Source organism: Vidua chalybeata, chromosome 2 (genome assembly GCF_026979565.1).
Source record: "Vidua chalybeata isolate OUT-0048 chromosome 2, bVidCha1 merged haplotype, whole genome shotgun sequence".
Taxonomy (NCBI): domain Eukaryota; kingdom Metazoa; phylum Chordata; class Aves; order Passeriformes; family Viduidae; genus Vidua; species Vidua chalybeata.
This window is the reverse complement of record NC_071531.1, coordinates 52,008,772-52,036,062: the sequence shown is the minus strand read 5'-3', so window position 1 is coordinate 52,036,062 and position 27,291 is coordinate 52,008,772. Positions and strand designations below refer to the sequence as shown.

Below are 27,291 nucleotides of genomic sequence, written 5' to 3'. Positions count from 1 at the left end.
ATTTCTAAGGCAGTTTGGACTGTGTGACTGTTTAAATGAATGAATATTACAGATGGAAATTCATATGAGGCAAATTAGAAAACATGCAAATTATAACAGCTGTGGAGTTCTCTTTTCATCCATTTGTGAAGTCTGGCCCTTATTTACCTTACATCAAAAAGAAATTTTCAAGTTTTACATCTCATATAATGAAGAGAGTACATTACATGGCATAGAGAATCAAGGAGCATAAAGGAGCCAAAAACTTTAAATGTTTTTGGTAAGCAGAGGTTTACTTCTATTTTTTCATTGCCTCATCCAGTCTCCAAAGTTTTCAGAGATAACCATAAAGTTCTTAGATAGCTTCATTCATCTTGAAAATGTTTATCTCTTTCCCCACTTTCTTCTGAATCTCCTTCTTTCCTTAATCTACACTTACATGATATCTCTTGCTGTCAATAACAACTATTTATATCTTTCCAGGTGATATTTTCATGAAAACTGAGACAAAAGAACAATACAGTACTTTAGGATTTCTGCAGTTTTCTTTCCAGTGGAACAACACTGTCTCTTATCTTACCTCCTCTATCTTTAACCTTCCTCCTACAAAATAATTTAACATTACCCATAGTCTTTTTGCTGTTCTGAGCCAAGGTATTCTTGATTTTGCCCCAGTATTCCTGTGCCATTCATTCACCAAGGAATCAGATTGTATCCTTCTTATGTGAACTATTTAATTTCATGGATCCCTAGCTTGAAACCCTCCAGATGATGCGCATTCCTGAGTGGCAAAACCACAGCTAAAGGGAGTAGGCATTATACTTTTAACATGTAAAGTACTACCCAAATAACAGTCTTATATTCCTAGAACATTTATTTCTCAAACATTATTCTCAAAAAGAGTATTTTTAGCTTAAATTATGCTTATTTGCCGTTTCTGTTTTCTATTAAGATGGTAAAGCTATTATGTCATAAAAAACCCAGAACATATCCTGATTAAATACATCAAAGTGAACAGCAACTTGTGATTAAATTATTTTATGTGTATTTAGAGCAGATTAAAACTGCAGGATTTGAGGTATCCATTTAAAATTCAATCTAAATAAAATATATGATAGAATCATTATGATAAAATATGGTTAATTTAAACAATATAAGGATGTCTCTTAGGAAACAAATAGAAAACAGTATATATTTTATACTTATGTGATTCGAGGCAAATTTTATAGGCAGTTCCACTCTTTTAATTACTTTATTTTGTAACATTAGCATTCTTTCTTTCAGATTAAAGCAGTTCAGTTACAATATTCCTAATAAGTTGCTTAAGAAGGATAAATCCCAAATTTATAATGCATTACAATGTAAAAAAACAAATCAGAAGAGAGCTTTGACTTTTTAACTCTGAATTGTGAGTTATTCGTAAGTTTACACTTCAAAACAGAGTACCAGCATATGAAACGTTGGAAATGAAAGTGAAAACATCCAGCTCAAAATAAAACTCTTAAAAACTTTTCTTATATAAACTTCGGGGTTTTTTTTTCAAATTTTTAAAGATTTATGCTATTATTTAAACTAAAATTTGATTAAGACAGCAACATAGGATTATTCTTCAAAAAATACAACTGTTCCTTCAGTGATCTTATTTAATTTGAATCATGTGGGTATGAGGCACTCTTTTTAAGTATTTGAAAACCAAGAAAAATATATCATTTTCTTGACTGTCCAATTGAACTTGAAAAGTCTGAAATATTGAACAGTTTGGAGATAAGAGATAACAATTTGAATTCATCCCTAGAAATGGTAACTAACCATTTTGGATGATTAAGATTAAAAAGAAAAATATTTAAGCAAAAAGTACAATTAAGTGGAATGTAGCAAACGAAAATATCAACATCTGCCTCTATAGGAAGTATGTAATGTATGCACCACAATACCTGTATATGCAAACTGAACAAGGTCCCACAGCGCATTGGGGTCTATGCCTTCCATTTTGATCTCTTCTTGTTTGGCTTCACAAACATCACTTGTAAACATGGCAGCAAAGTAGTCAGAGACAGAACTGAGGACAAGTCTGAAAAAAAGTAAGAAACTGGTTTAATTTGCTTGAATATATATATTAGAAATGTCATGTATTTATAAACGTCTTTAAAAATTATTTTCATAACAATTAAAAATTATTAGGAGGAATATATTATTTATTTTCATAACAACTAAAAATTTTACAAGGAATATATTATTAATGCACATTGGCAGCAAAACACAGAATGACATTTAATTCTAATTTCGTTTTGCCTCCTGTGATACAAACCAAATGGTACTTTAGCATATGACTATAAAACAAATATAGAAATTAGCACTCAGTCTTTCTGATAATCTTCCGGTCATGCAGATATGCCAGCTGTTAATAAGATAATCTTTCAATATCAAATAATCAACTTAATAATGACAGGCATTTCATAATCCAGAAGTACTCTTCTTTGTTCTTAAAAGCTTATTTGTTATAAACTTTAATAACAACATGTGTCTTAGACAATCTATCAACCTTCCACTAAACTGTTAGTAGCTTAACATGATACTCACTAAAAATATATAATAAAATCACGGTGCAATACAATGTTTTTGTTAATAAACATGTCCAAGGAAAATAATTTGAAAATACATAGCTTGCTGTTTAGGAATCAGATATAGATAAATCAATACCACAGCAAGTATCAGGTATGACTCTAATTACTGGGGCTTTAAGTTAAGGCATTCCTCCAAATACCATCCACAGTGAAATTTTGATCTTGTTAGGACTGAAAATTCACAGATGATCTTGAGATAGAAATGTGGTACAGCTATAAATCATGTTCTTCCATAAAGATGGTCACATTTCTGGATTAATTTGAAAATATGATATACAAATATATTAATAAAAGGCAGAACAATCACAACTAGAGAACTTGGAAATGCAGAGAAAAACAATTAGCCTATTGTATATTGTTAGCTAGTTTGTCCAGGGCAAAGTATTGTTAAAAAAATAGCGAAGATAAGTAAGCTAATTCTTATCAGCCACCATGGTAATTGATTGCCTTTGCTCTCTTAGCTCACCCCAATAGCTAAGTAAAATGTGACAGCTTGAATTGGCTTCATAATTTTACAGTCCTTTAAGCTGCTATATTTTACCAGCAAGTAGGGCAGATTGAAAACATATGATAGGAACTGACTAATGATAGGACAACTAATGATAGGAATAGCAACTAATGATAGGAAATGACTAAATAGTTATAATACTTTATCACTTTTCATGTTATGCTCAACTCTAGCAATCATGAATTTTAGAAGTAAACGTCCTAGTTCATAAACAGTCCACATTTATATTTATGTAATGACTAAAATCAATGGATGACTACAAAAAAGGTGAACTTAGAAAGAGACTTTGGTGCTGCCACCAGAAACTCCTAATTTACTATATTTTCATCATTGAGGAACATTTACTTCTACATTTATTTTTTTCTATCTTATTTATATATTATTATTATATTTGTAAATCTTCTTCTAGCACTTTTTCTGACCACTTATGAATAAATGACTAATGTTCATAGATGCTTTAATAAAAGCATCAAAAAATCACAGAAAAGAAAAACATGATGATTTTCTATGAGATAAAAAATACTCACAGATAGAAGAGATGTAATTTAGGTATGTAGATTTAGGTATGTAATTTAGGAGATTTTCATTTGAGACCATTTCATTCATGGAGATTTAATTTAATTTCATTTTGCATTAGCTATTGCTTCAGATTTACTAGTCATCATTTAAATTCAGCTATGGATATTCAATTTGATCACTTGCCTAAACCAAGGCCAAAACCCTTGGCTACATCAAAACAAAAAAAAAAAAAAAAGGACAAATGAATGAACAGAAATTTTAATACACCAGTTAATGATCAGTGGAAATATTTTCAAACAGTAATATCTTGTATTTTATATAGACATTATTTATGTTCAGCAGTTACTTTTTATATAATCTTACTATGTATATATGGTCAAATGTAAAACAAACGAACAAAAAACAACAGAGGGAGGGCAGAAAATAAATAACAGAAGGATGAAATCTCTTTCACAAACTTCTATAAAAATATGTGATTTTCCACAGTTTGTGTGAGGAAAGTCAAAGATGCTGTCTAATGGATTTCAGCTGCAAAGGAGCATTCAGTCTACAGGAATACACAAGAGCCAGTCCAAAGTAGGGAAAAAAAAAGAAAAATAAATAAGACACATGTCAGGTACTCAGTATTACCCATTTTTCTTAGAGGTTTATCCCTACTGGTTTGTACTATCTATCAAAGAAGATGGCTTAAATGAGCAGAAAGGTGTAGCTGACCTACAGAATGTAGCAGCTGACCTACAGAAGCAAGACAAGCTTTTGAACATAGTGATAAAAAAAAAGGATTGTTTTTTTAAAGTGTCTTATGTTAATCAATAGTTAACAGAAATATTGAATCAGCTATTTCATCAACTTACTATAACCAAAAGACTAAGTTTCAAGACACTGACTTTTACCTTGGGAAGTGTTCTGCAAGTTGAACTGAAGTGAGAAGAACTTGCTAATTACACTTAATTCTGAAAGGTGACACCTTTTGTAAATCTTTATTGTATTCCAGAGTTGAGATGGAAGATCAAAAGTGAGAAATCAAAGAGATCAATTAATTTGTAATGATCTGCTGCTTTTTGTAGATCAGAAGACTCCAAACAGTCCTAAATCTTGGTTTAAAGGCATGTTGACCTATTAATCAAGAAAGGTCAGGTGGCTGAGGATGTCACCTTTTCAACTTTGTATCTGGCAGTGAGAATACATAATAAACTCTTTCATCCTTGAGACTCATAGCAGGTAAATCATGGCTTAAAACGAGTTTGTGAACCCAGAAAGATTTTCTCCAGATTAAGGGACTTCTTTCTCTTTACAACTAATTTCAGCCTGACCAATTTCTGGTTTCTTTTATAAGTAACCCATATGACTGCTTAGGGTTGTGACCTTTTTCCCCAGGATATCAGATTTTATTTTAGTTTATTATAGAATATTTCTTTGTACTTTCACAACTTTTTTCATATACACTTTTGATAGAGAATTGCCTCAACACTGATGGGGCATTTATTAATTAAAAGAAGCAAACAAACCTTGATCACTTAAAATCTTTAAGAAAACTCTTAAAATATTTTACTGCCACCTGAGTAGAATATCAGATGTTACTTGGACTAAAAAACATAAGCAAGACACTATTTTTTGTCCATGTATATTATGCTAGAACACATAGAAGCTGAATATTCTCGAGAAATGGGTCCATGAGAATCTCATGAGGTTTAACTAGACCAAGTGCAAGGTGCTGCACTTGGCTTAGGGCAACCCCCAGTATCAGTCCAGGATGAGGGATGAATGGACAGAGAGCAGCCCTGCTGAGATGGTCTTGGTGATGCTTCTGGATGAAAGGCTGGGCATGACCCAGCCATGGGCGCTCACAGCTCAGAAAGCCAAACGTGTCCTGGGCTGCATCAAAACAGTGGTGACCAGCAGGGTGAGGGAGGGGATTCTGCCCCTCTACTCTGCTATGGTGAGACCCCACCTGGAGTACTGCATAAGAACAGCTTTCATTTACAGAGATTCTAGGGGGGAAATGGTATTATTTAGATTTTTTTCCACACTACATTTTAATTTTCATTTACCTTTTGACAGATGGCATTGTGAAAGTATTCATATATATATATATATATATATATATATATATATATATATATATATATATCTGTAGACTCAAATATATGCTCATAAGCATTATTTCTTTTAAAAAGCTGCAATTTTAAGCTCTGATTACTGAAAGGAATAAAATCTCACATTCAGGGAATAGTGGTATAATTCACAGCACAGGAAGTACATCAACTTCTTAGAGCAAGTCCTGGGCCACTAAAATGATGAGAGGGGTGGAGTACCTTTCCCATAGGGAAAGATTGAGGGAATTTGGCTTTTTCAGCCTAGAAAAGAGAAGACTTAGGGATGACTTAATTGCTGCCTTCTAGTACATGAAGGAGCCTTTAAGAAAGGTGGAGAGGGACTTTTTATGGTCATGTAGTGATAGGACAAGGGAGAATGGTTTCATACTAAAAGAATAGGTTCCTTCACCCTTCGAAGTCCATTTCAGTCCTGCACCTTTTTTCAATCCATAAAGTAATAGCATTAGCATTCTGGTTTAATACAGTAATAAAATATCTCTAGCTGGAAAAGGACCCTTAAGGCTCCTAAAACAAAAATAAACCATGTGATTAAGCGCATGATCAGATGCTCCTTGAACTTATACCACTTCCCTGGGAAGCCTGTTGGAGTGACTTACCACCCTTCTGTTGCATCCTGGGATTGGGTTTTAGGGGTTCTTATTTGTGTTAGCTAGCCGAGTCCTGTGTACCCCCGCGCACCCCCTGTGTAGTTTCCTCCCCCCCGCGGTTTCTGGCCCCACGCTGCCTGCTGCCGGATCTTCCCCTTCTGCCGCTCCTGTAACCACCCCACCGTCCGGCCCTGGGAAGCCCCGTGCTGGCCACCCCAAGCCACACGATCCCACTCAGCCCGAGGCTTGGTGCCCGCCCCTGCGGGGTTCTCTAGTTGGTCGCTGTTGCTGGCGTCACCGCCACGGCAGCTGCCTCTATTGGATGGGAGACCGTGGATCCTCTCGCCCCACCCCTCCATAAAATCCTACCCCGCCAGCACCCAGGGGCCATTTTCTCCCATGCGAGTGCTGGGAGCGGTCGCGTCCTTCCATCGAACCGCGCCACGTGACCAATAAACCGTTCCTGCCAAGCACAGAGTAAATGGACAAATTCCTTACCTCTTTACCGGATCCCTAGCGCACAGTAACAGAGGCTGGCCAGCCCATGCGCCTGAGACACAGAGCTGTGTCCAGGAACCTGCAGCAGAAAAACCCCGGCAGCACGTGGAAACTATGCCACAGCCGGGCTCCCAAGAGCCGCGTGCAGCCGGGGAGAGCGAAAACCCACGCCGCACCCTTCTGCTGAAGAACCTCTTTCTAACATCCAATCTGAACTTCCCCTGACTTGATTCCATTTCCTTGGGTCCTGTCACTGGTCACCAGACAGATGAGATCATCACTTCCCCCCTCTGCTGCTCCCCTTGAGAAAGCTGTAGACGTAATGAGGTCATCCCTCAGCCTTCTTTTCTGTAGGATGAACAAGCCCAGTGATCTCAGCTGCCCTCCTTGTCCATTTTTCCTTCAAAACCTTTCACCACCTTGGATGCCCTCCTCTGGGCATGTTCCAACAGTGTGATGTCCTTATATTGTGGCTTCCAGAACTGCACACAATACTCAAGGTGAGGCTGTACCAGCCCAGAGCAGAGAGGAGCAATCAGCCCTTGATGGGCTGGTGATGTGCCTGGTGCTTCCCAGGGCATGGTTGGCCCTTTGCTGACTCTCATTCAACTTGCCAGCCACCCAAACCCCCATATTAAGATTATGAATCAAGGTTAATATCAAAAGCTTATCTATATTGTCTTGCTGCTCCCCTGATAGCAGGATTTTTTGCTGTTGTTCTTCTTCTTTTGCAACCATATTACTTGAATGAATTGTTTTTAAACTAAGGGACAGTGGGTTGTGTTAAACAACTCTTTTCAAATGCAATGTTTGATATGGGAAGTTCATCAAACCTTACAGATATCTGGGAATAACATAGGGGCGCTGTACTGCTTTTACTCTGTGTTTTCTATGCATTTTTCTTCTTTCACTCCCTGCTTCTAGACTTTCCTTCCTTCTCTGCCTGGTTCTACTTTCTTTTCTGCCTGGTTCTTTATTCTTTCATCTTGCCTTTCAGCTAAACTTTCTCCATTAATTTTTCCTCATTTTACCAATACTATTTTTTTTAACTTTATCTGTCTATAGTAGCACTCAAAATGCATTGAAAAAGATATTACCACCCAGAGCACTGAACCAGACAATGCTAACTGCATTTTGTTGAAGGAGTTTTATTAAATTTATCTTCACATGTCATTCAAATACTAGTAGAAAGATTTGGGTAACCTTACTAACTATTTCTTTGTTTTATATGTTATTGGTAATTTTCCAATAGTTCTGTACTACCTTTTCTGCCATGGTAAGATTTCCCCATGATCCTTTTCTTGAGTATTGGAAAGAATAAAAAAACTTACTGTTTTTTTGATATTAAGAGAAAACAGAAAATAAAAACTTGGATTTCTCATTACACACTCAGCTATACCTGACTATATTATAACAACAACAAAATTAGATTTCTTGGTTTCTCAACAAGTGCAATGGAAGTCAGAACTGTAAGCTGAGGATGTAACTCCCCTTCTACACCTTCTTTGCATTTTCTGGTTTTATTGAATTTTCTGCTTTTTTTTATTCCAATCTCTGTTATATGGGAGTGTTTTAATTGGATAGCATTACTAATCAAAATGTCTTAAACTTCAGTCTGAGTTTAGAGATGCTCTAACATTTATGCAGTCCTAGATGGAAGTTTTAATGAACTCTCCAGCACAAATATTATGGTCTGTCTATCATTTGCAGTGACTTGAGCTCTTTTCTTCCCAGAATTTTTCATGTTTCTTCAGCAGCTGTAGAATACAGCATTTCAAGTACGGTATCTAAAACCAATGTAATTCATGTAAACTGCTTTCATTCAAAACAACCAAATCATTGACAACAAACACATATTCTTAATTTTATGTTAACCCACATAATTATTGCTTGATTAACAATTTTCATTTACTCTGATCACGCCGCTAGTTCTGAACAATATTTACTTCCCAAGTGCACAAGAGTACATGGAAAATGAAAGCAGAGATGAATGATGTGGGAGAAAGACAGAAACATTGTGTCAACATAAAAAAAAATTGAATTAGAGACACCCAAAGCTCAGGTACAGATGAAGACAGCAAGGGATTTGATAGTAAAGAAGGGTTTCTGTAAATACCTTGGAAGCAAATGCAAAACTTTTGAAAGATTTTGTGCACTGCTCAAAAAGCTTTATTTGGCTCAGCTTTTTTTTTTTTTTTTTTTTTTTTTTTTTTTTTTTTTTTTTATTATGTTGTGTTCTGAGGACAAGTTTAAGGTGTAATACTGGAGGAAGCTCCACAATGGAACTGAAGGGCCATTCTCTATCTGTAATGGATCATGATAATTGGAGGAGGTTTCTAAAGACTGTAAAAATCAATTTCCATGTCAATCCCTAAGAAGAAGGATGTAGGCACCTATAGACTTATTTGCCTCACCAAGATCATGGAGCAAATTTGCCTGGATGACATGTCCTGCATCACTAAAAACAGTGAGGATAATAAAAACTGGAACCGGCTAACAAGAGAGGAACATCCACAAGACATGATATTTAAAAATTAACTGCGTATGATCTCAATGGTCTAACCTTGCAGTTGACCCTGCTTTGAGCAGGGAGAGTTGAATTTGTAATTTCTAGGATTGTAATGACTACAGTAAAATAAGCAGCTCACTGTGCTTGTCTAGACACACCTGTCTAAACAAACATAGAATAAACACTATTAAAACTTTTCCAGTTATTTGAGATTTGGACTTTTGACTGCAGACCACAAAGAAGAAGAAAATTAAATGTAAAGGTGTCCAAAGGTTTATTAGAAAATCTAAATAAGATTATGGGTATTATTTCATGGTTAGTCTTCTTACTAGGGCATGTTTTCAGCTCAGGAAGCATTTATATATACTGTAGAATTGAAATGACAAATGTGAAATTAAATTTACTACTAAAAAGTGTGCATCCAAATATGAACAGCTGTATTAGAAACAGTAGGGGAACTGAAATTAACTAATTAAAAATACCCCATTATTTAAATATTTTAATTAAGGTTCTGTCTGGCTTTACTTCTTAGCATCTGGACAATAACTTTGGCTCTGCAATCTTGTATATTGCATCTTTTTTTATTTTACTTACTGTTATAGGAGTTGGAATACAGACTATCCAGCTTATTTGTTTAACAGCAATATTCTCTCTGTCCATGCTCACTCAGGGCAAAAGGAACTTTCTAAAGTCCAAGTTGCCAGGATGCCCTTAGAGTATTCCTCTAAGTTAATTTATGAGTTCAGAAATGCACTGGCTGTTTTTCTTACTTCCTGCTGGGGAACCATAATCCTGCTCTGAATTTAGTATCTCACCAGAGAAATCAGGACACAAGCAGGGAATAGATTACTCTTGGTTTGCAGCCTTATGCAAAGTTCAGGTGCAAAAATACTTGCTCACCAGGAAATTCTGAATTATTCTCTGTATTTTAATCTAAACTTTAGGATCATATTTTTATTGTCATGCATTAAATGAAAACCTATTTCTGAGACCAAAATCTCAATGAAGAATAACTATTTTAAGCTCTAATTGTTATCCAAAACCAAGTATAGTTTCATAAGTACCCGCTGCTTTAATACTGGACAATCTTACAGAATTTTAGAAATTGTAATGTAATTATAATTTTTATTCCAATAATTATAATTAAAAGTAAATAAGATTTTTTTTTTTAGTTCATTGAAAGGCACAGCTCATAGGAAGAAAGTGTTCAGTATTCTACTATGTGTCTGAGAGACTGTACAACAGACTTATCAGATGATCAGGATCTTAAGCTAGAAATGTTGCTGTGTTCAGTGTAGCTATGCAGCATCCCTTTTCAGAAATTTCCATTCTCTTCACATAAGAATAGCATCACAGCAGGGAGAATTGTTAGTCACACTCACCATAGGTCTGCTAGTTGAGTGCTACTTGAACTTTCAAAATCTGTACAAAAAACCCTCACTTTCAAAGCCCCAACCTTCAAACCCACCTTTTTCAGCCACTCACACTTGCATTTAAAGAAAGTGGAGAGAATGAGGGGCAACAAGAGACACTGTTCTAAGAAATACACATACGCAACATTGTAATTTCGATGTTTTATGCCTGTGTCCTACCTGTGTGCAGGTATCTTGCGATCCCCGGCAATCAGGATAACATCACAGAGCTGCTGCTGCTTCAGGTAGCTCTCCATTTTCCTGAAGGTTTGCTCTGCGTGGTGAACAGCCTGGTAGAACTCCTCAGAGCTACATGAATCCATGTCACAGTGGGGTGGCAAGGGGTGGCTGGCTCCTGACAGTCTGTAAACAAGAGAAACTCCAGGTTGGTTAAGATATGACCAAATGTTGACTCCATCACAAAGTGATACAAGTAAATCAATGCATCCTTTCCCTGTTCTCATCACTGTAAGTTCAAGATAGAAAAATCTTACTGCATTTGGAGAGAAATGGAAAAAGCAATCCTATGTTTCCACTGATTCTGAGCACCTACTCTAGCTCACTTTCTCAAATTCACATTCATTTTGCACCCCTTGAGAAATAAAAATAAAACCCTATTTTGACTTAATTTGTAATGAATTCTGATAATTTTCACAATGAAATATTAAATATCTACTTTTTATCCAAAATACTTATTAATAAAAACTGAATTTAGCCTGCAAAGATAATGATGTCTATATTTAAAAGGAAAAAAAAAAGGAGAAAAATTTTGTTGGTTTTTTTTTTTTGCATTATCTAGCCATCTATTCCTAGTTTGAAGTTTCTCAGTTCAGTGTTGCAGTGGAAAACCAAAGTGTCAGGAAGCACTAGTTCTTGAGGAAACTAGGATCTGCTGGAATTTCTAAATAGTTCTCAACACAGATGATACCCTCTTCTTTTACAAATATGTAATGAGATGGATTCAAATTAAAGCCTTAAGGTTATATATATGACTTGCAGTGCTGAAAATGAAGTATTTCACAGATTAAGCTAATTTTTTTTCTTCAATAGATATATACAAAAGAGTTTACATAATCACTAGAAGAGCAATAGACCTATCTTAGTCCAGCATATGAAACAATATTATAAATTAATTCAAACCAATCTCATTTTATATATTCTGTTGAAATGTAAATATTAAGGAGCACATAAAAATATTTTTTATTTACAGCAATAATACAACAGTATCCTTACTCAAGGTTTGAATTCAGTAGGTATTACATTAAAAAAAATTATATTGAAAGATATGTAAGAAAATGCAGTCTACATTCCTGGTGCAGGGGGAAAAATGAAAAGTTCATAAACATAATAATTCTTAAAAATCAGAATGAAATGCAGTTATAAAATAAAAATAATAAAACCCCCCAAATTCTTGAGACATGCTAGTGATTTCCTTTTGAATTATGTTTTGTGTAAAAGTGTTCCAGATAGTGTCCTATAGACATTGTACAGGGCTCAGCAGGTTTAAGGAAGAAGGGCTGGTCCATCTTTCTGTCACAGGAATCACTAGGTTTCACAGCACTCCTTTAAAGTAGCTGGAATCCTGCAGAATTGAAGGTGACGTGCAGGTAATTTCACAGAGAACCAACGCAGCTACTTCTGCATCTGCTACATTTGCTTAACTCTGTTGCAGGTAATACTGTTAAATTGTCAAGTACTTTATGCCAGATATTTCCTCCTGGATAAAACAAACACATTCATTCTGTGAGTGACCTAATTTGCTTATGTGTTCCTATCTAATCTGGACCCCAACCATGTTGATCAGAAATCCAAGTTTATTTTCACATCCTTGGTTGATTAGCTGATGCTTTCTCACAAAACTCTACTGACAGAGCTAAGCTCATTGGAATGGGCAGTGGGCAGATATTTCAGCTCTTTTTTTTTTTCTTTTTATTTTCCATTTTACGTTTGTAGCCATACACAGATTTCTTTACTTTTATTGCCAGAGAATTAGAATGTCAAGTAATTTACAAGAAATAAATTAATGCCTAATAAATGAGGTTGATAGGTTTAAACAGACATGTTTCTTCCTCTCCTCTGGGGAATTTAGAAGTGACAACAGCAGTTCTGAGAAAGGAAAGTAACAGGAATGAGCAGATCTTAATGGGTTCATACTGTTTGTTAGTTCAGAAGGTAGGTCTAGGTCAGCTTAAATTTGAGCAGATAGGATACTAGTCTTGAATCTTTTTGGCTATTCAAAATGCTGTCTTTTCCAGGTCAGAAAAAGAGAACTATCCTGATTTATGCCGGTCCTGTGAAGTAAGATTGCACTGTAATAAGCTTAGTCTATTTTGTTCTTGAATTGCTAGGCAGTGTTTGCCACAAATTTTTCTCTCTTTCCTGCTAGCCATTTATAAGTAACAGTTTCTACCCACTAGCTCTGTGTATCTGTCACTTAGCAAGTCAATAAATGACTGCTCAAAAGCAAGCCACCAATGACCAAAAATATTTTAAATACTATAATGAAAAATAACAAGCAATAAGTTTGGTAGAAGACAGTACAGTAATCTTTTATTTATTTTCTAAGAAAGCTCTGATAAAAAGCTTGCTACTTATCCTATTCAGGAGCTATCTCTGTTTTATTACAAATGCTCTGTCTGCATAATCAATGCTTTAAATTCAGATAACAATTTGTTAAAGTAGGAATTAATTAAAGCAATTGTCATTTATTACCAATTACCAGTTTGTGAAAGGTATATATAGGTACTCAGGGCCAATTAGCAATATTAAAATCACATTTTCTCTTTGTGTATATTGCTCTTGTTTAGGTGCAAGCAAATAAAACCACAAACGGAGTAAGAGGCTTTGTAATTGCATTCAGCAGCAACTCCAAAACAAATTTGACTGAAAATTCCCTAAGTCTTTCAAAACCTTTTTAACATTAGTGTACCTCAAAATCCTGTAATCAGTGAACTGGACAGACTCCAGGTGGACTTTTTCAATAATCCTCAGCTGGCAAATGCAAAACCTGAACTCAGTGTGGAAATTTTAAACATTTGGGAGTTGTCCAGCCAAAAACACTTTAAATGACTTAGTTAATAGCACAGAAAAAAGGAAATCAAACCTTTCTCAAGATTACAGCAGTGCTACTGAAGGGTGACTGCAGCATGAGAATACTAAAAGGCTCACAAAAATTATCAACATTGCAAATAACCAATAATCTTATAAGTCTTTTTTTTTTATTAAATGGCAAACCAGAGTGCATATTGCATAATAATTAAAAAAAAAAGAAAAAAAAAAAAAGGAAAAACTCCACCTTAGCAAATTTGTACAGACTATTTTCAGTGCTAAGAACAGCATCCTGCTTTTAAAAGAGAAATTATTAGAGCCTGAAGGTGTAGAGAAAAATCCAGTCTTTGAGCCATCACAGATATTAAAACAGTGTAAACAGAAATAAAAACATCTGACTCCAAAATGGTCCTCTTCTACAAGAAAAAAACCCACTGATTTGAAGAATAGAGAAATGAAAACCTTTAAGCCAAAGTAATGTTGTGAAGGATTTAAAGAGAAAATGCCAGGGGAAAAGGGGCTTTACACACAGATTTAGCTACCTACACCTTTCTTGTTAAGTAATTAGTAAAACCAGTCATTAATCCATATCCTGAACAAAAGAATAACAAGAAGTACTTTGAAATAGAGAATTTACATTAGTTGAAATTATACAACCTTTCTCTGTGCAAACAGAGGCCTAGATTTAGAAATGTTTCCATTCTAGAAATTATATTCATAGATGTGCAGAAAACAGAGTCATATCACTATTTATAGCAGAAAACTTTACAGAGTACTTAGGTATTTTAAATACTCAATTTGATAACTTTTTTCTTCATTCCACTAAAGGCCCTGGCCCCAAATAAAGAACTCTTTAACCAGAAAATGTCATACTTTCATCATTACTGGAAAATTAAATCCTGTTGTGCTTAACGGGTTTTTTTCAGTTTTCACTTATGCAGGATTGATCACACAAACTTATCCAGAACCTGTTCAATTTAATTCAGTGTATATTATTGGGTACATATCTAAAACAAAAGATATCCAGTTCTTCAGTGAAAGAAACATTGTTTTGCTATTTATAACTTGCAAAACCAGAAGTATTCTATATGTAAGAGTGAAAAGAAAAAACTTCACACATTTCGTTCTCTAAAATTACTTATTGAATGCTTAGAAATCAATATCCTGTGGAATTGCACCATATAAGATGGACTGTCAGAAGTCATGGCTCTCATTAGTGATCACTTGCAAAATGGCAAGAGGGAGATTTATAAAGACTTTAAGAAGTTTTCTTATTGCAACAGCAAGGCTAAAGTTCTGTTTGTGAACAAAAGCTATGCTTTACCTTCTGCTACCAGCAATCATATCTGCAATTACAGGCTCTGCCCAGAGTTACAGCAGGTAGAATTGCCAGATAAAAAAATAATCAGAATATCAAATAGGACTTTTTAATTTTACCAGATTTGCTCAGAGATGTATTGATGCTGTCTCCTTTCCCATGTAAAGTAAAAAAAATTTAAAGAATCCAGTGCATATTATAAACTCATTCTATAGATAAACCTGCATAATGTATACTTTACAATGGTGTCTCTTCCTAAAGGCAATTTGTGAATCAAGATACTTGTAACTCATTCTTTGAATACTGTAAGGCAAAATACAGTCATAGGATATCTGTGTGCCCACCAAAAGTACAGCTGACTCCTCTACTGTTCTGTATTTCTGTACATCTTAAGAGTATTACCGGACACAAGAAACAAAATACTAGCTACCAGTTTATTGTGTGATCCTGGACAAATTGTTTGAGGAGCTCTTCAGAAACACTGGAAGGACAATGAGAAGGGACTACTGTACCACACCAAACTGCTTCTATAGAGAAGAAATAATTCCCTTGTTTGGGAGCTGTATTGGGTTTGTGTGACCAGGTTTTGTTAGTATGGGTGGGGGTGGGGTACAGGGGTGGCTTCTGTGAGAAGCTGCTAGAATTTCCTCCAAAGCCAGTTCCAGGCAGCTTTAAGATGGACCTGCTGCTAGCCAAGGCTGGGCACATCAGAAACAGTAGTAACACCCGTGGTCAGTGGAGAAGGAGGGGGAGAAGGGGCCCCAGTTGCTGGAGCTGAGATTCCCCTCCAGCCTGTGGTGCAGACCATGACGAGGCAGCTGTGACCCTGCAGCCCATGGAGGATCACGAGGATGTGGAGATTCACCTGCTGCCCATGGAGGAGCCCCACACCAGAGCAGGTGGATGCCTGAGAGGAGGCTGTGAACTTGTGTGAGCCCCATGCTGCACCAGGACACAGGCAGGGACCTGCAGGCCTGTGGAGAGATGTGCCAATGCTGGTGCAGATTTTCTTTCATAGGACTTGTGACGTTCTGGGGGACCCATGCTGGAGCAGCCTGTGCTTGAAGGACTGCAGCCTGTGGAAGAGTGACCTGCTTGCAGCTACTCTTGGAGAACTGCTGCTAGTGGGAGGGACTTATAATGGAGAATTTCATGGAGAACTCTCTCCTGGGAAAGGGAAAATCAGCTCAAAACCCTCTCATTAGATTTTTTCTTATCTATGATCCTTCACCAGATAATGACCTAACCTAAGCTACAAGCATAGATGTCTCTACTGCTAGTGGTGATAAACCAACACATAAGAATTTCTACAGCCTCCTGAAATACCGGTTTTTTTTGGATTTCAGTTCTTTTTAAAATGTCTCATTTTTACCTTGTCGTAAAAATAAAATGTAAAATAAGATTAATTTAATTAATGAACAATTACTAAAAGATCTCATTGTTCTGAAAGCAATTACTTACAGAATTCAGTAATATTGATGACAAATGCTTTAACTTCCCTCAGTCTTCCCCCATTTTTTCCAGATTTTATTACTTTTATTGATGAAATGAGTTTGTTCCGTGTCCTATGCTCTAAGAACCACTTAAACTGTTAGGATGTTTGGTTCATTCTTTAAGTGTTCAATTGATCCTTTATCTCTTCATATTTTTTCACCTTTTATCCTCCACAGTCTTCTAAACAACTACTTCAAGCTTCCTATTTCCTCTCCTCTTTCTCCACAGTCCAGTACCCAGTGTTAAAAATAGCCTAAGCTTTTGCTCACCTCTACTAGTATTCCTACCAATATTGTGCTCTACTTTCTGTCAATATTAGTTTCAGCATCTCTCTCCAATACTTACAGCTCCCAGCAATTTAGATTCCATGGATGAACAACTAAATGGGCTCAGCAGTCCAACACATCTTAGAGGGATATTAAAAAAATGGAATTTCCAAATAAAGACTAAGAGTAAGCATCAACAATTATCAATAAAATTATTTCAAACTTAAAAAAAAATATCATAATACTTGAAGAAAAAATAAGTATATAAAAAATTTGAAGTTTGTTGGTTTGGTGGTTTTAAATTAAGTCAAAGTTTGGGAGGTTGGGATGATGGTGCTTTTTTCCTCGACAGATAGAAAAATGACACACTGTAATGCTTTTATTTGACAAGGTTAAGAAAGTTTCATTTTGATATTGTTTTACATTACAACTATAAACTGTCTTCAAAGACATACCAAAATACTTATCTCATAAGGATAGCTTTTATCAATTTATTCACTTATGAATTCTCAGGAAGAAATATTACATAAAAGTATTCTGATACAGAAGTTTCCAACTGAAAATTTACAGGTCTGTGCTACTAATGGAGATATTTACTTTCCAATTTATACATCCTGAGAGATAAAATGAAAGATAGCCCAGACAGAAATGGTGCCATTACTGAGAAAATATCCATTTTATATAACCATCCCAGTCTTTTTTAGCTCAAGTTATGTAAAATTCCCCAAAGCGTGCTTTTAGTAAAGAGCAAGTTTGTGGAACTGACTTCATTTAGTTTCACATATGATAATTGAGTCAATTTGGTCTTTTAAGATTAGTTTTGTATTTTGGAGGGGGGTTTTGTTTGCTTTGTGTGTGTGTGTGTGTGTTTGCTTTAATTCAGAATTGCAGATCTCATTTTAACAGCTTTTGAGACACCTCAAAATGTTACTCAAGAGATCATTCAAAAATCACCATCACGGGCAAAAAACAGTCAACTTGGTGAAATTAATTTAATTTACTAACAATCAGAAGAGGCAGATAATGAGAAATAAAACACATATCTTAAAACACCTTCTCCAATAACTGCCTTTTTCTGGGCTCAACTTTACTCACAATTTCTCCACCTTCTCCTCCTCAGAAGCACAGAGAGATGGGGAATGGGGGTTGTAGTAAGTTCATCCCATTTTGCTACTCCTTCCTCCTGAGGGGGAGGACTCCTTACAGAGACTCACAGAATGACTAGTTTTGGAAGACCTTCAAGATCATCGAGTCCAACCCATTCTCTGACACCTCAACTAAACCATGGCACTGAGTGCTACATCCAGTCTTTTTTTAAACACATCCACAGATGGTGACTCCACCACCTCCCCGTACAGACCATTCCAGAATTTTATCACCCTTTTTGTAATAAACTTTCTCCTAATATCCAACCTATATTTCCCTTGACACAGCTTGAGACTGTGTCCTCTTGTTCTGTCAACTACTGCCTGGTTAAAGAGACCAACTCCCACCTGACTACAGCCATCTTTCAGGAAGTTGTAGGGAGCGATGAGGTCACACTCTTGCCCTGCTCCAGTGTGGCTCCATTCCATTGGGTGCAGACCTTTGAGAACTTTCAGTCTGGGACCCCCAGGGCCACAAATCCTACCAGGAAATCTGCTCCAGTGTGGGTTCCTCTCTCCATGGGTCCACACGTCCTGCCAGGAGCCTGCTCCAGCAGGCTTCCCATAGAATCAGGCTCCTACAGGCATCCACCTGCTCTGGCCTGAGATTCTCCACCAGCAGCAGGTGGATCTCTGCTGCATCATGAACCTCCATGGGCTGCAGGGGCACAGCTGCCTCATCATGGTCTGCATGGGAATCTCAACTCCAGTGCCTGGAGCACATCCTCCCACACCTGCACTGACCCTGGCATCTTCAGGGCTGTTTCTCTCACATGTTCTCACTTTTTATTTTCCCCTGAAAGTCCAAAATCTCTAAGTCATGACTAAAAGATGATAAATACAAATAAACACTAAACTATTTTTTTTTCCTGACTGATAGCTGAATTGCCTGATAGGATCTAAGACATTGAATATTTTGCTCTGTTTTCTTCTGTTCTGCACAATATCCACCAATAAAAGGAATATTTTATTTTTTTAATACATTTTCAAATCTACTCATTGATTCTTATAGTGTCTTTGAAAAGTAACTAAGATCTCATAGTGTTTCTCTCGCCATGTAAAAATACAATTTACTGTAGTGTAGCACAGCAGAAAATTCATATCTGAAATAATTCTTACTCTTTCTGAAACTCATTTCAACACAAAGATGATAATTTTATAAACCCTATTGCAAGTTCCAAGCACTTCCTAAAATCCAGAGAAAACTGTTGACGGAAAGCTGATTTTTTAAGGTTCATCATACTGGTTGTGCTAGGCACCTGACAGCTATAGTAATAATGGTACCACTAGAAACCTCTATCACAAGTTAGCAACCATCACCCTTCCTTGACAAATTGCACTTTCTGCATTCCACCCCATATCCCTATTCTGCCTCTAAATAATCTTGCTATTCATCAGAGAAAGATGCTGGTTGGACTGCTCTCTCCCACTCCCTGCTAATGCTGCATCTACTGCTTTTTCAGCTTTACATGCCCAAATAGAGGGAGCAGTTTGTTCCAGCTGTTCTTGGAAAACCGATGATTAACTCAAACAGAGTTCTCCTAGCTACACACAGTCACATTTTAATGATTTGAACACATACTTGTTGCATGCCAGGTTGGTTCAGTTAGGGGTTTTAATAAATGTTAGTTAGTCGGCTCTATGTACCCCCATTTTCACCTCACAATGGTTCACTCTGAGTCACTTACCATTGGAGCTTTCCTATGTCAGTCTTGTCAATCCCTGTTCATTCCTGAAAGTTCTGTGATAGTCACCCCATCCTTGTATTTCTATTTGTCCCGGAACCCTGTTCCCACCCCAGTTATGTTCCCATTGGCTGCCGTGATCCACATCACTCCCCTGTTGCCTGTCCCCATTGGGTGAGGGGCGCTTCTGCCCCTATCTGCCTACCCCCTATTTAACCACATGCCTCCTTTGTCCCAGCACCATCTTGACCATGCATGCACTAGGAGACGGCTGCCCCAGCCATCGTGGCGGCCACGCGGGAAATAAACATTCTCCAGCCACGCAGGACAAGGTGTGCCTCCCTCGACCCTTTGTCTCTTCTCAGCATTCGACTACTAAACCGGCAAACCCACGCGGAGGCTCAGCCTTAGAGCGCTGCACACGCGGCAGTCCCGGTCTCCCCAAAGGGTATCTCTAGCCGGGCTTCCGAGCTGCCTGAGACCAGGGAGAAAAACTGAAGCTGCACATACTGACATATTCTACATATTCACATTGCTGACAGAACTTTCTATTATATTTGATCTTGCTGTATGCATTTATTTTTTCTATCATGGAGAATATAGGAAACAAAGAGCCTACAAATATAAAAAACCTGCAAACAGATACTAGGTGCATGTAAACCTACACTATTGAAAATTTACAGGTCTGTACTACTAATGGGGACATTTACTTTCCAATTTATGTATTCTGAGTGGGGAAAATGAAAGCTAACCAAGGCAGAAATTGTGCTATTACTGAGAAAATATCCATTTTATATAACCCTTCCAGTTGAAAAAGTTTTTAGCAACTGTTTTGCTCATGCTATACAAAATTCCCCAAAGCATGCTTTTAGTAAAATGCAAGTTTAGTAACAGGCAAGTTGCTTCCTGAAAGGAGGCAACCCGTTCTTCCTGAAAATACAATACCGAAAAAACTACACAGGAAACCTCAATTTTTAAATACATATGCTGTTGGAGAACAATCAAGAAGCACAACCACCTTAAGTTGCTGACATTAATATTTCTCTATTTCTAGCTCAAGACTCAACCAAGCCTGTTTCATCAGAGTACCACCCAGCTGCTCTGCTTTCTTTCCCTCTTTCTTTTTACTATCATAGCAGTAGACAAAATTCTTGCTGAAAGGAAACAACTTTGCTTTAGACCAGGAATAAGCTTCTTTTAGAAGTAAGTAAGGCTCCCTCTTCAGATAGGCATTCTTTCTCCATTCTTCCCCAATCCCATCAAAATCTTTGCCTTCATTCACCATGTTCAGTTAATGAAGATTTTGACTCTGAGTTGAAATAATAAATAAATAAAACCACACCACTGCAAAAATGAAATGTCTTATGTTTGTGAAACTGTTTGCTTCTCATTAGAAAAAAAAAACCAAAACAACCCAAACCCAAAAGTGTTGTAGGCTGGGTTGATTTAGTCAAGGATTTTATTAATGTTAGGTTTGATCCCTGTACTCCTCTATTCTTTCCCTCACAGTGGTTTGCTCCAAATTGTTTACCCAGAAAGTTCCTGCCACTCAGACCTGTCAATCTTCTCACCTCTCCCAGTTTTCTCCTTGTTTGGTTCTGTCAGTCAGGGGTTGTCACTCCCTGTTGAGTGTCAATCTTGTAACCACTCCCTGCTTCTTCATGAAAGTTCTGCATCAATCACCCCACCTTAGCCCTTCTATTCGTCCCAGAACACTGTACCCACCTCTGTTATATTACCATTGGTTGTTATAATCCACGTCACTCCTCTATCGTTTGTCCCCATTGGGCAAGCCAGGTTTCCACCCCTGTCCGCCCACCCCCTACTTAATCTGTTGTCGTTCTTTGTTCTCCGGCATTTGCATTGCATTGCGCTGAGAGTATTTTGTTCCGACCATGCATGGAGGAATAAAAGTTCTTAGGGCTCACAAGCAAAGTGTCCTTCTCTCGTACCCTTGTCTCCTCTCATCGTGTGAAGCAGCTAAAGCTGCATTACCCACGACGCAGCACTCAGAATTACCACGGAGGCAGACACCATACCCCTGGAGTGCCTGCACACACGTGGCAGCCACTCGGCCTCTCATAGGCAGTGCTAGCTGGCGCTTCTCGACCGCTTGAGGTCGTGGCAGGTAGCCACTGCATGAAAGTTGATTTATTGTCTTCCAAGCCTCTTATGCTCTTATGGCAAATAAATACATAAAACAGGAAGGTGTCCTGTATTCATCACAGGCATCAAGTAGCTACAATTCACAGTCCATTCATATTTTAATTACCAGTTGGAAATACAATGGGGATACACCAGCTCCATTATGAAGATGGACTGACACCGTAAAATGTTTTTAATACTCTGGTTAAGTATTTTCTAGCATTTTATCATTCCTCATTTCTACCAACCAAAAGTTGAATGAAAAAGATTATTAGGACTCAGAAATTCAAAACTTAATTTAACTTAACCTCAAATTCCCTACAGTCCTCCCAGTGGGAGTTATCATCTGGGAAGTTTGAGAGAAAGGGTAAAGACTGTTATACAGGAGGCTAATATTACTGGCCTGAGCAGTTAAATGCCTGACAAGCAGAGGAAGAAAACCAAGCAGTCATTGTGAGAATGAGAAAATTTCCTTTTCTTTTCTTAATAGCTCAATAAATTAATGGAAATGTATTGCGTATCAGGATGCACTATCAGCTGAGCAGTGCTAGAAAAACCACAGACTTCATGCTCTCAGAAAGCACAGACTTTGTTTCCTTGATGCCCAGTTGTTAATACATCTTATTCCAGATGACAAACTGCACTGAGCCTTTGTGGTTTACTTAAGTGGTCAAACATAACACAACAAAGTAGTAAGAATGGCTGTTGCATCCTGGAGTTCAGGTTTAGATTAGGGTTTTTAATTTATGTTAAAATAAGTCAAGTTCTGTAATCCCACGCACCCCGCGTATCGTTCCCCCCCCCCCCGCGGTTTCTGGCCCCATGCTGCCTGCTGCCAGATTTTCCCCATCTGCCGCTCCTGTAACCACCCCCCTGTCTGGCCCTGGGAAACCCTGTGCCTGCCACCCCAATCCACACAATCCTGCTCAGCCCGAGGCTCGGTGCCCGCCCCTGCGGGGTTCTCTAGTTGGTCGCTGTTGCTGGCGTCATCGCCACGGCAGCTGCCCCTATTGGACGGCAGGCCATGGATCCTCTCGCCCCACCCCTCCATAAAATCCTACCCCGCTGGCACCCAGGGGCCATTTTTTCCCATGCGAGTGCTAGGAGTGGTTGCGTCTTTCCATTGAACCGCGCCACGTGACCAATAAACCGTTCCTGCCAAGCACGGAGTAAATGGACAAATTCCTTACCTCTTTACCGGATCCCTAGCGCACAGTAACAGAGGCTGGCCAGCCCACGCGCCCGAGACACGGAGCCGTGTCTGGGAACCCGCGGCAGAAATTCCCGGCAGGACGTGGAAACTATGCCACAGCTGGGCTCCCAAGAGCCGCGTGCAGCTGGGGAGAGTGAAAATCAATGCCGCACTCCTATATCATTTTAGTATCACCACCAACATTTATGCATATACTTCCAAAGAGAATGAGATTTTTACAAACAGACACACTAAAGATTGTACATTCAGAAACTGATGAAGCCAACATTACACTCAGGAGAGTTTTCTAACATACTATGGAGGAAAACTCCCATATCTTTCAGGCAGCTCTGGCTATAATTCCGTTAGCAGCTGCTATCAGTAGTGCGTAAGTCTCCAAGAACTGCCACTGCCACTTTAAAACTTCATAAAATCAGTGCCAGTGCCACTGACATAGAAGCTCTCTCAGAATAATGCAACTTCAGATTATAAAAGAGCAGTGCTGGATTTACTAGTGAGACACCTAAGATAAAACTGCTTTTGCTTCCTTCTGCAATAATGCCCTATTTTCTGAATGGATGGCCTGCATTATGCCTGAGAGAGATGCTTGTGTCATGTGTTAACTATCTAGTCATGATGAATGGCCATATCTATATGCATAAACTAAGTAAATTAGCTGACATAGTTACTCATTCAGAGTGGGCACAAATACATACAAGGATGCAGATCTCTTTTTTTATTGAGACATTTTCTTCTAACATTTAATTGGTGACATAGGGGCTTTATATAAACAGAAGTTATATATGTGAGTGATGGCAATGACATTCAAAAAAGGATAAACAAGTATTTTATGAATAGTGAGCTCAGGATATATTTCAATAAAATTTCATTATGCTACTATATTATGTGCTGATATTCCACAGCATAGGTAGCATGTCAGAGCTTAAAACACATTATGACTGAAATCACATCAAAGACCACTGGAACCTGAATGTTTAAAATTCCCAGATTAAAATTCTAGTTCAGTTAATTACTGCATTCAGTGAGGTGGGAGATCACAACAAACATGCGTGCACACACTGCCCTTCAGTAAACTATATGAATGATTCAGCCCATGTCCTGTTGCAAGAAAAGCTTTTATAGAGCTTGCAGCATTCAGTGGAAAGCAGCATACAGACTCTTCCTGCTATTTGTTACAGATCTATCAAGTGTCGTATGTCTTTTGGTGACTCTCACAAATTTCACAGCACCTGTAAATCAGTGAGAAAGATATGTCTGAAATATAGAAATAAATTGTAGGTGATTTTGCCCCACTGTTTTGAAGTGTCAGTACATTTTTTTGCTAATCCTGAAAACAGCAATTAAAATTGACAATTTGGTGAATTCCGTCTAAGATGAATTTGATGGTTTCAGTTTCTACGCTGCAGGATCACTACAACAATGTGAATTTAACTTGCAAGCAATTAAATTCTACATATTCCATAATAGCTACCACTCATTAACCCAGCACAAACCCAAGCTCTGTTCTTCATCCTGTGATCAATATGAAAAAGGTCTAATGAATTCTTCATATGCATGCATGGTATCACAAACACCTAACCATTAATACTGCTTTTGTCTGCTTCAGTATTTGTAAAATTACTATCCAGAGAGGCTGAAATCAGGAATAAGAGTGATATGCTAGACTGAACCAAATAAAAATACACATACATTCACATTAAACATTGCCCTTAATTTGCAAACTTGTAGGTATGAAACCTCCAGTCAAAGCCTCAATATTATGTACAGTTACAGAGTTCTACAGAGCAGCCTGTGGCATAATTAATGATTACCTCAAAGAACTAAAAAAAAAAAAATGTTATTTTCTTTCCACATTACTGATTGTGATTTAATTTTTTTTAATTTTTTAATTTTTTTTAAATCCAAAGTGTGACACAAACATAAACATAAAAACAAAACTTAGAATTCTGTTGTTTTGTTTTGTTTTTTTTCCATTAAAGCAAAGGTATTTCTTTGTACTCCTCTGCCTTTTGCTTAATTTTTCTTGGAAGATGAAGTAGCTGAAATACTTTTACTCTCTCCTTCACAGATCAGTCTGTAAAACCCAAAGTAAGACCATTCCCTGGAGAAGGAACCAGGAGCAGAGTATTAGTGCTCCGACCACAGAATCAATTGCAAACAGCACAAACAAGCCAGACCTTAGTGATCAGGTATTTTGTGCATTTTTTCTCGTATCTTTAGAGAGATACAGATATGAGACAGTCCTGTCTGCTAGTCTGACACAGGTGGAGGTACTTCTAGCCATACACATGGGAAAAAAAGCAAGATATAAAGAAAGGTATATATATTTTTTTTTTTTCACCTGCCCTAAATTAGCTAGTTTATGAGGGCTCTAAGTGTGATGGCTTTTATGGATCTCCATTCTGTGCTATCTAGCCTTTTGCATTAAACATTTAATGAACCCAAGAATCTTTTTTCATAATGAGTACTCATCCTTAGGCCTTTCAGTACTTAACACTGCAGCAACAGCTTCCTTTGGAAGTTGAGCTCCAATGATGACAAAAGGAATGTCTAGATTTCCAAATGACTACATTTCTACCTACATTCTATATAATACAACACTGCTGTAAGTGAAAAGGAGTGACCAGGAGTATTTTGTAACAACACTTATTGCTCCATATGCTTCCCATTTTTTCCTTAGGCTATTACATCACAACAATTGTTTTGATGCCATTCTCTTTCTTTTTCTTTCCCACTTTATATTTAGATAGAGAACAAGAGAAACAAACTGCAGGTCATATACATAGAGATAAAACCTATTCACATCTTCTGTCTCAGGACAGCTTTAAAGCATGGTAGCAATGATTATTTGGCTATATTTTTCCTTTAATCCATATGGAATATTCATGAACTTGTCAAGTGTTTTAAAAATACCCACTTGTATTACAAAATATGTAATCGTCTAATTTCTCAGGTCTACAGAATTGTAAGCATTCACTCACAACAAGCTTCAGTGAACCCCACACCATTTCAAAATTAAGACTAGAATAAGATTGATTTTAATCAGGCTCATTATAAACTGGGCTAATTTGTACTGCAACTGTTTGCATCTCAAAAAGTGCCTGCCTAGTCAAGTCTCAAGTCTACTTGTTTGGTTTTTTTTTCTTGCATGTACTCACTTTTGCTTTCTAATATTTCAAATATTATGCTCTTTTCAGTGCATATGGACTAATTTGCAGAGCCTTCCATTCCCTGACTATCTGAATCAAACTTCGTCTATGTAGAACAGTGTAGCTGTGAATTATAGTACTATTCAAATACTAGTTAAGACCTGTAACTGATAGGCTTTTTTATATTTTATACTTTAATTTTGGGATAAAATAAAATTCTAGCTCAAGTATACTTGAAAAGACAAAAAATTAAACTTCATACCATTTATTAAGAAAATAATTCAAAATATTATATCTTTAAGAACCCCTGCAACCTTTATAAAGCTATCAAACCGCATCAAGATATGAATGACAAAGTCAAATTTGGAATAATTTCTCAAACTTCTGAGATCATTCTTGAATCAATTAAATGGTTTCATTATGGGATATTAATTCAACATAATTAATGTGATATCCATCAGATTCAACACAATTAATGTGATATCCATCAAATCCAGTATCTCTGGAAACACACTTAAAAATGACCACTGGTTCTAGAATATAACTTTACTTAGTTCTGTAATTATACAACTTATTAAAAGAAAAATATCTGAAATTGTGCAAAAATATTTTCGAATTATAACTCATGAATATTCTCTTTGTCACAATACTAGGTATTAAAATACATTGCATTGATAATACTCTATTTTAAAAATATTATAATATTATAAATATTAAAATGTTACAAAATATAGCAGTACATTTGAATATTATAACTTATTAGTCTTTTTGAGCAATCTAATCAGCAGAAATGGGAAGATTAATATAAAAACAGAGAACAGAAATGTACTTCTAATCAACCCATTTTAAAAATGTCTGTAACACTGTTCATGTCTGTACTCAAGATTATAAAGAAAGATAGATTTTCACTGATTTGTCATTCTTTGGATGAAATGCAAATGCAAAAGAACACATATCAGTGCCTTAAAAATAAATAAATAAATAAATAAATAAATAAATAAATAAATGCAAACTTAAATTATTTTTTTAAACTAGAAAGAATCTAGACATTACCCAAAGTCATAATAAATGATAT

At 36.9% G+C, this 27,291-nt stretch overlaps 1 protein-coding gene across 2 annotated transcripts in view; it reads right to left on the bottom strand.

The window, feature by feature from the left end:
* Positions 1-27,291, bottom strand: part of KLHL1 (kelch like family member 1) — a 183,582-nt gene that overhangs the window by 112,178 nt on the left and 44,113 nt on the right. Inside the window, exons 2-3 of one of the 2 annotated variants that reach the window (XM_053935143.1) lie at positions 10,934-11,116; positions 1,914-2,050 (exon numbers count right to left, since the gene is read on the bottom strand). In XM_053935143.1, coding sequence (XP_053791118.1) covers positions 1,914-2,050; positions 10,934-11,116 — 320 coding nt within the window. The remainder of the gene's footprint in view (positions 1-1,913; positions 2,051-10,933; positions 11,117-27,291) is intronic. The other variant, XM_053935144.1, reaches the window with a different exon arrangement.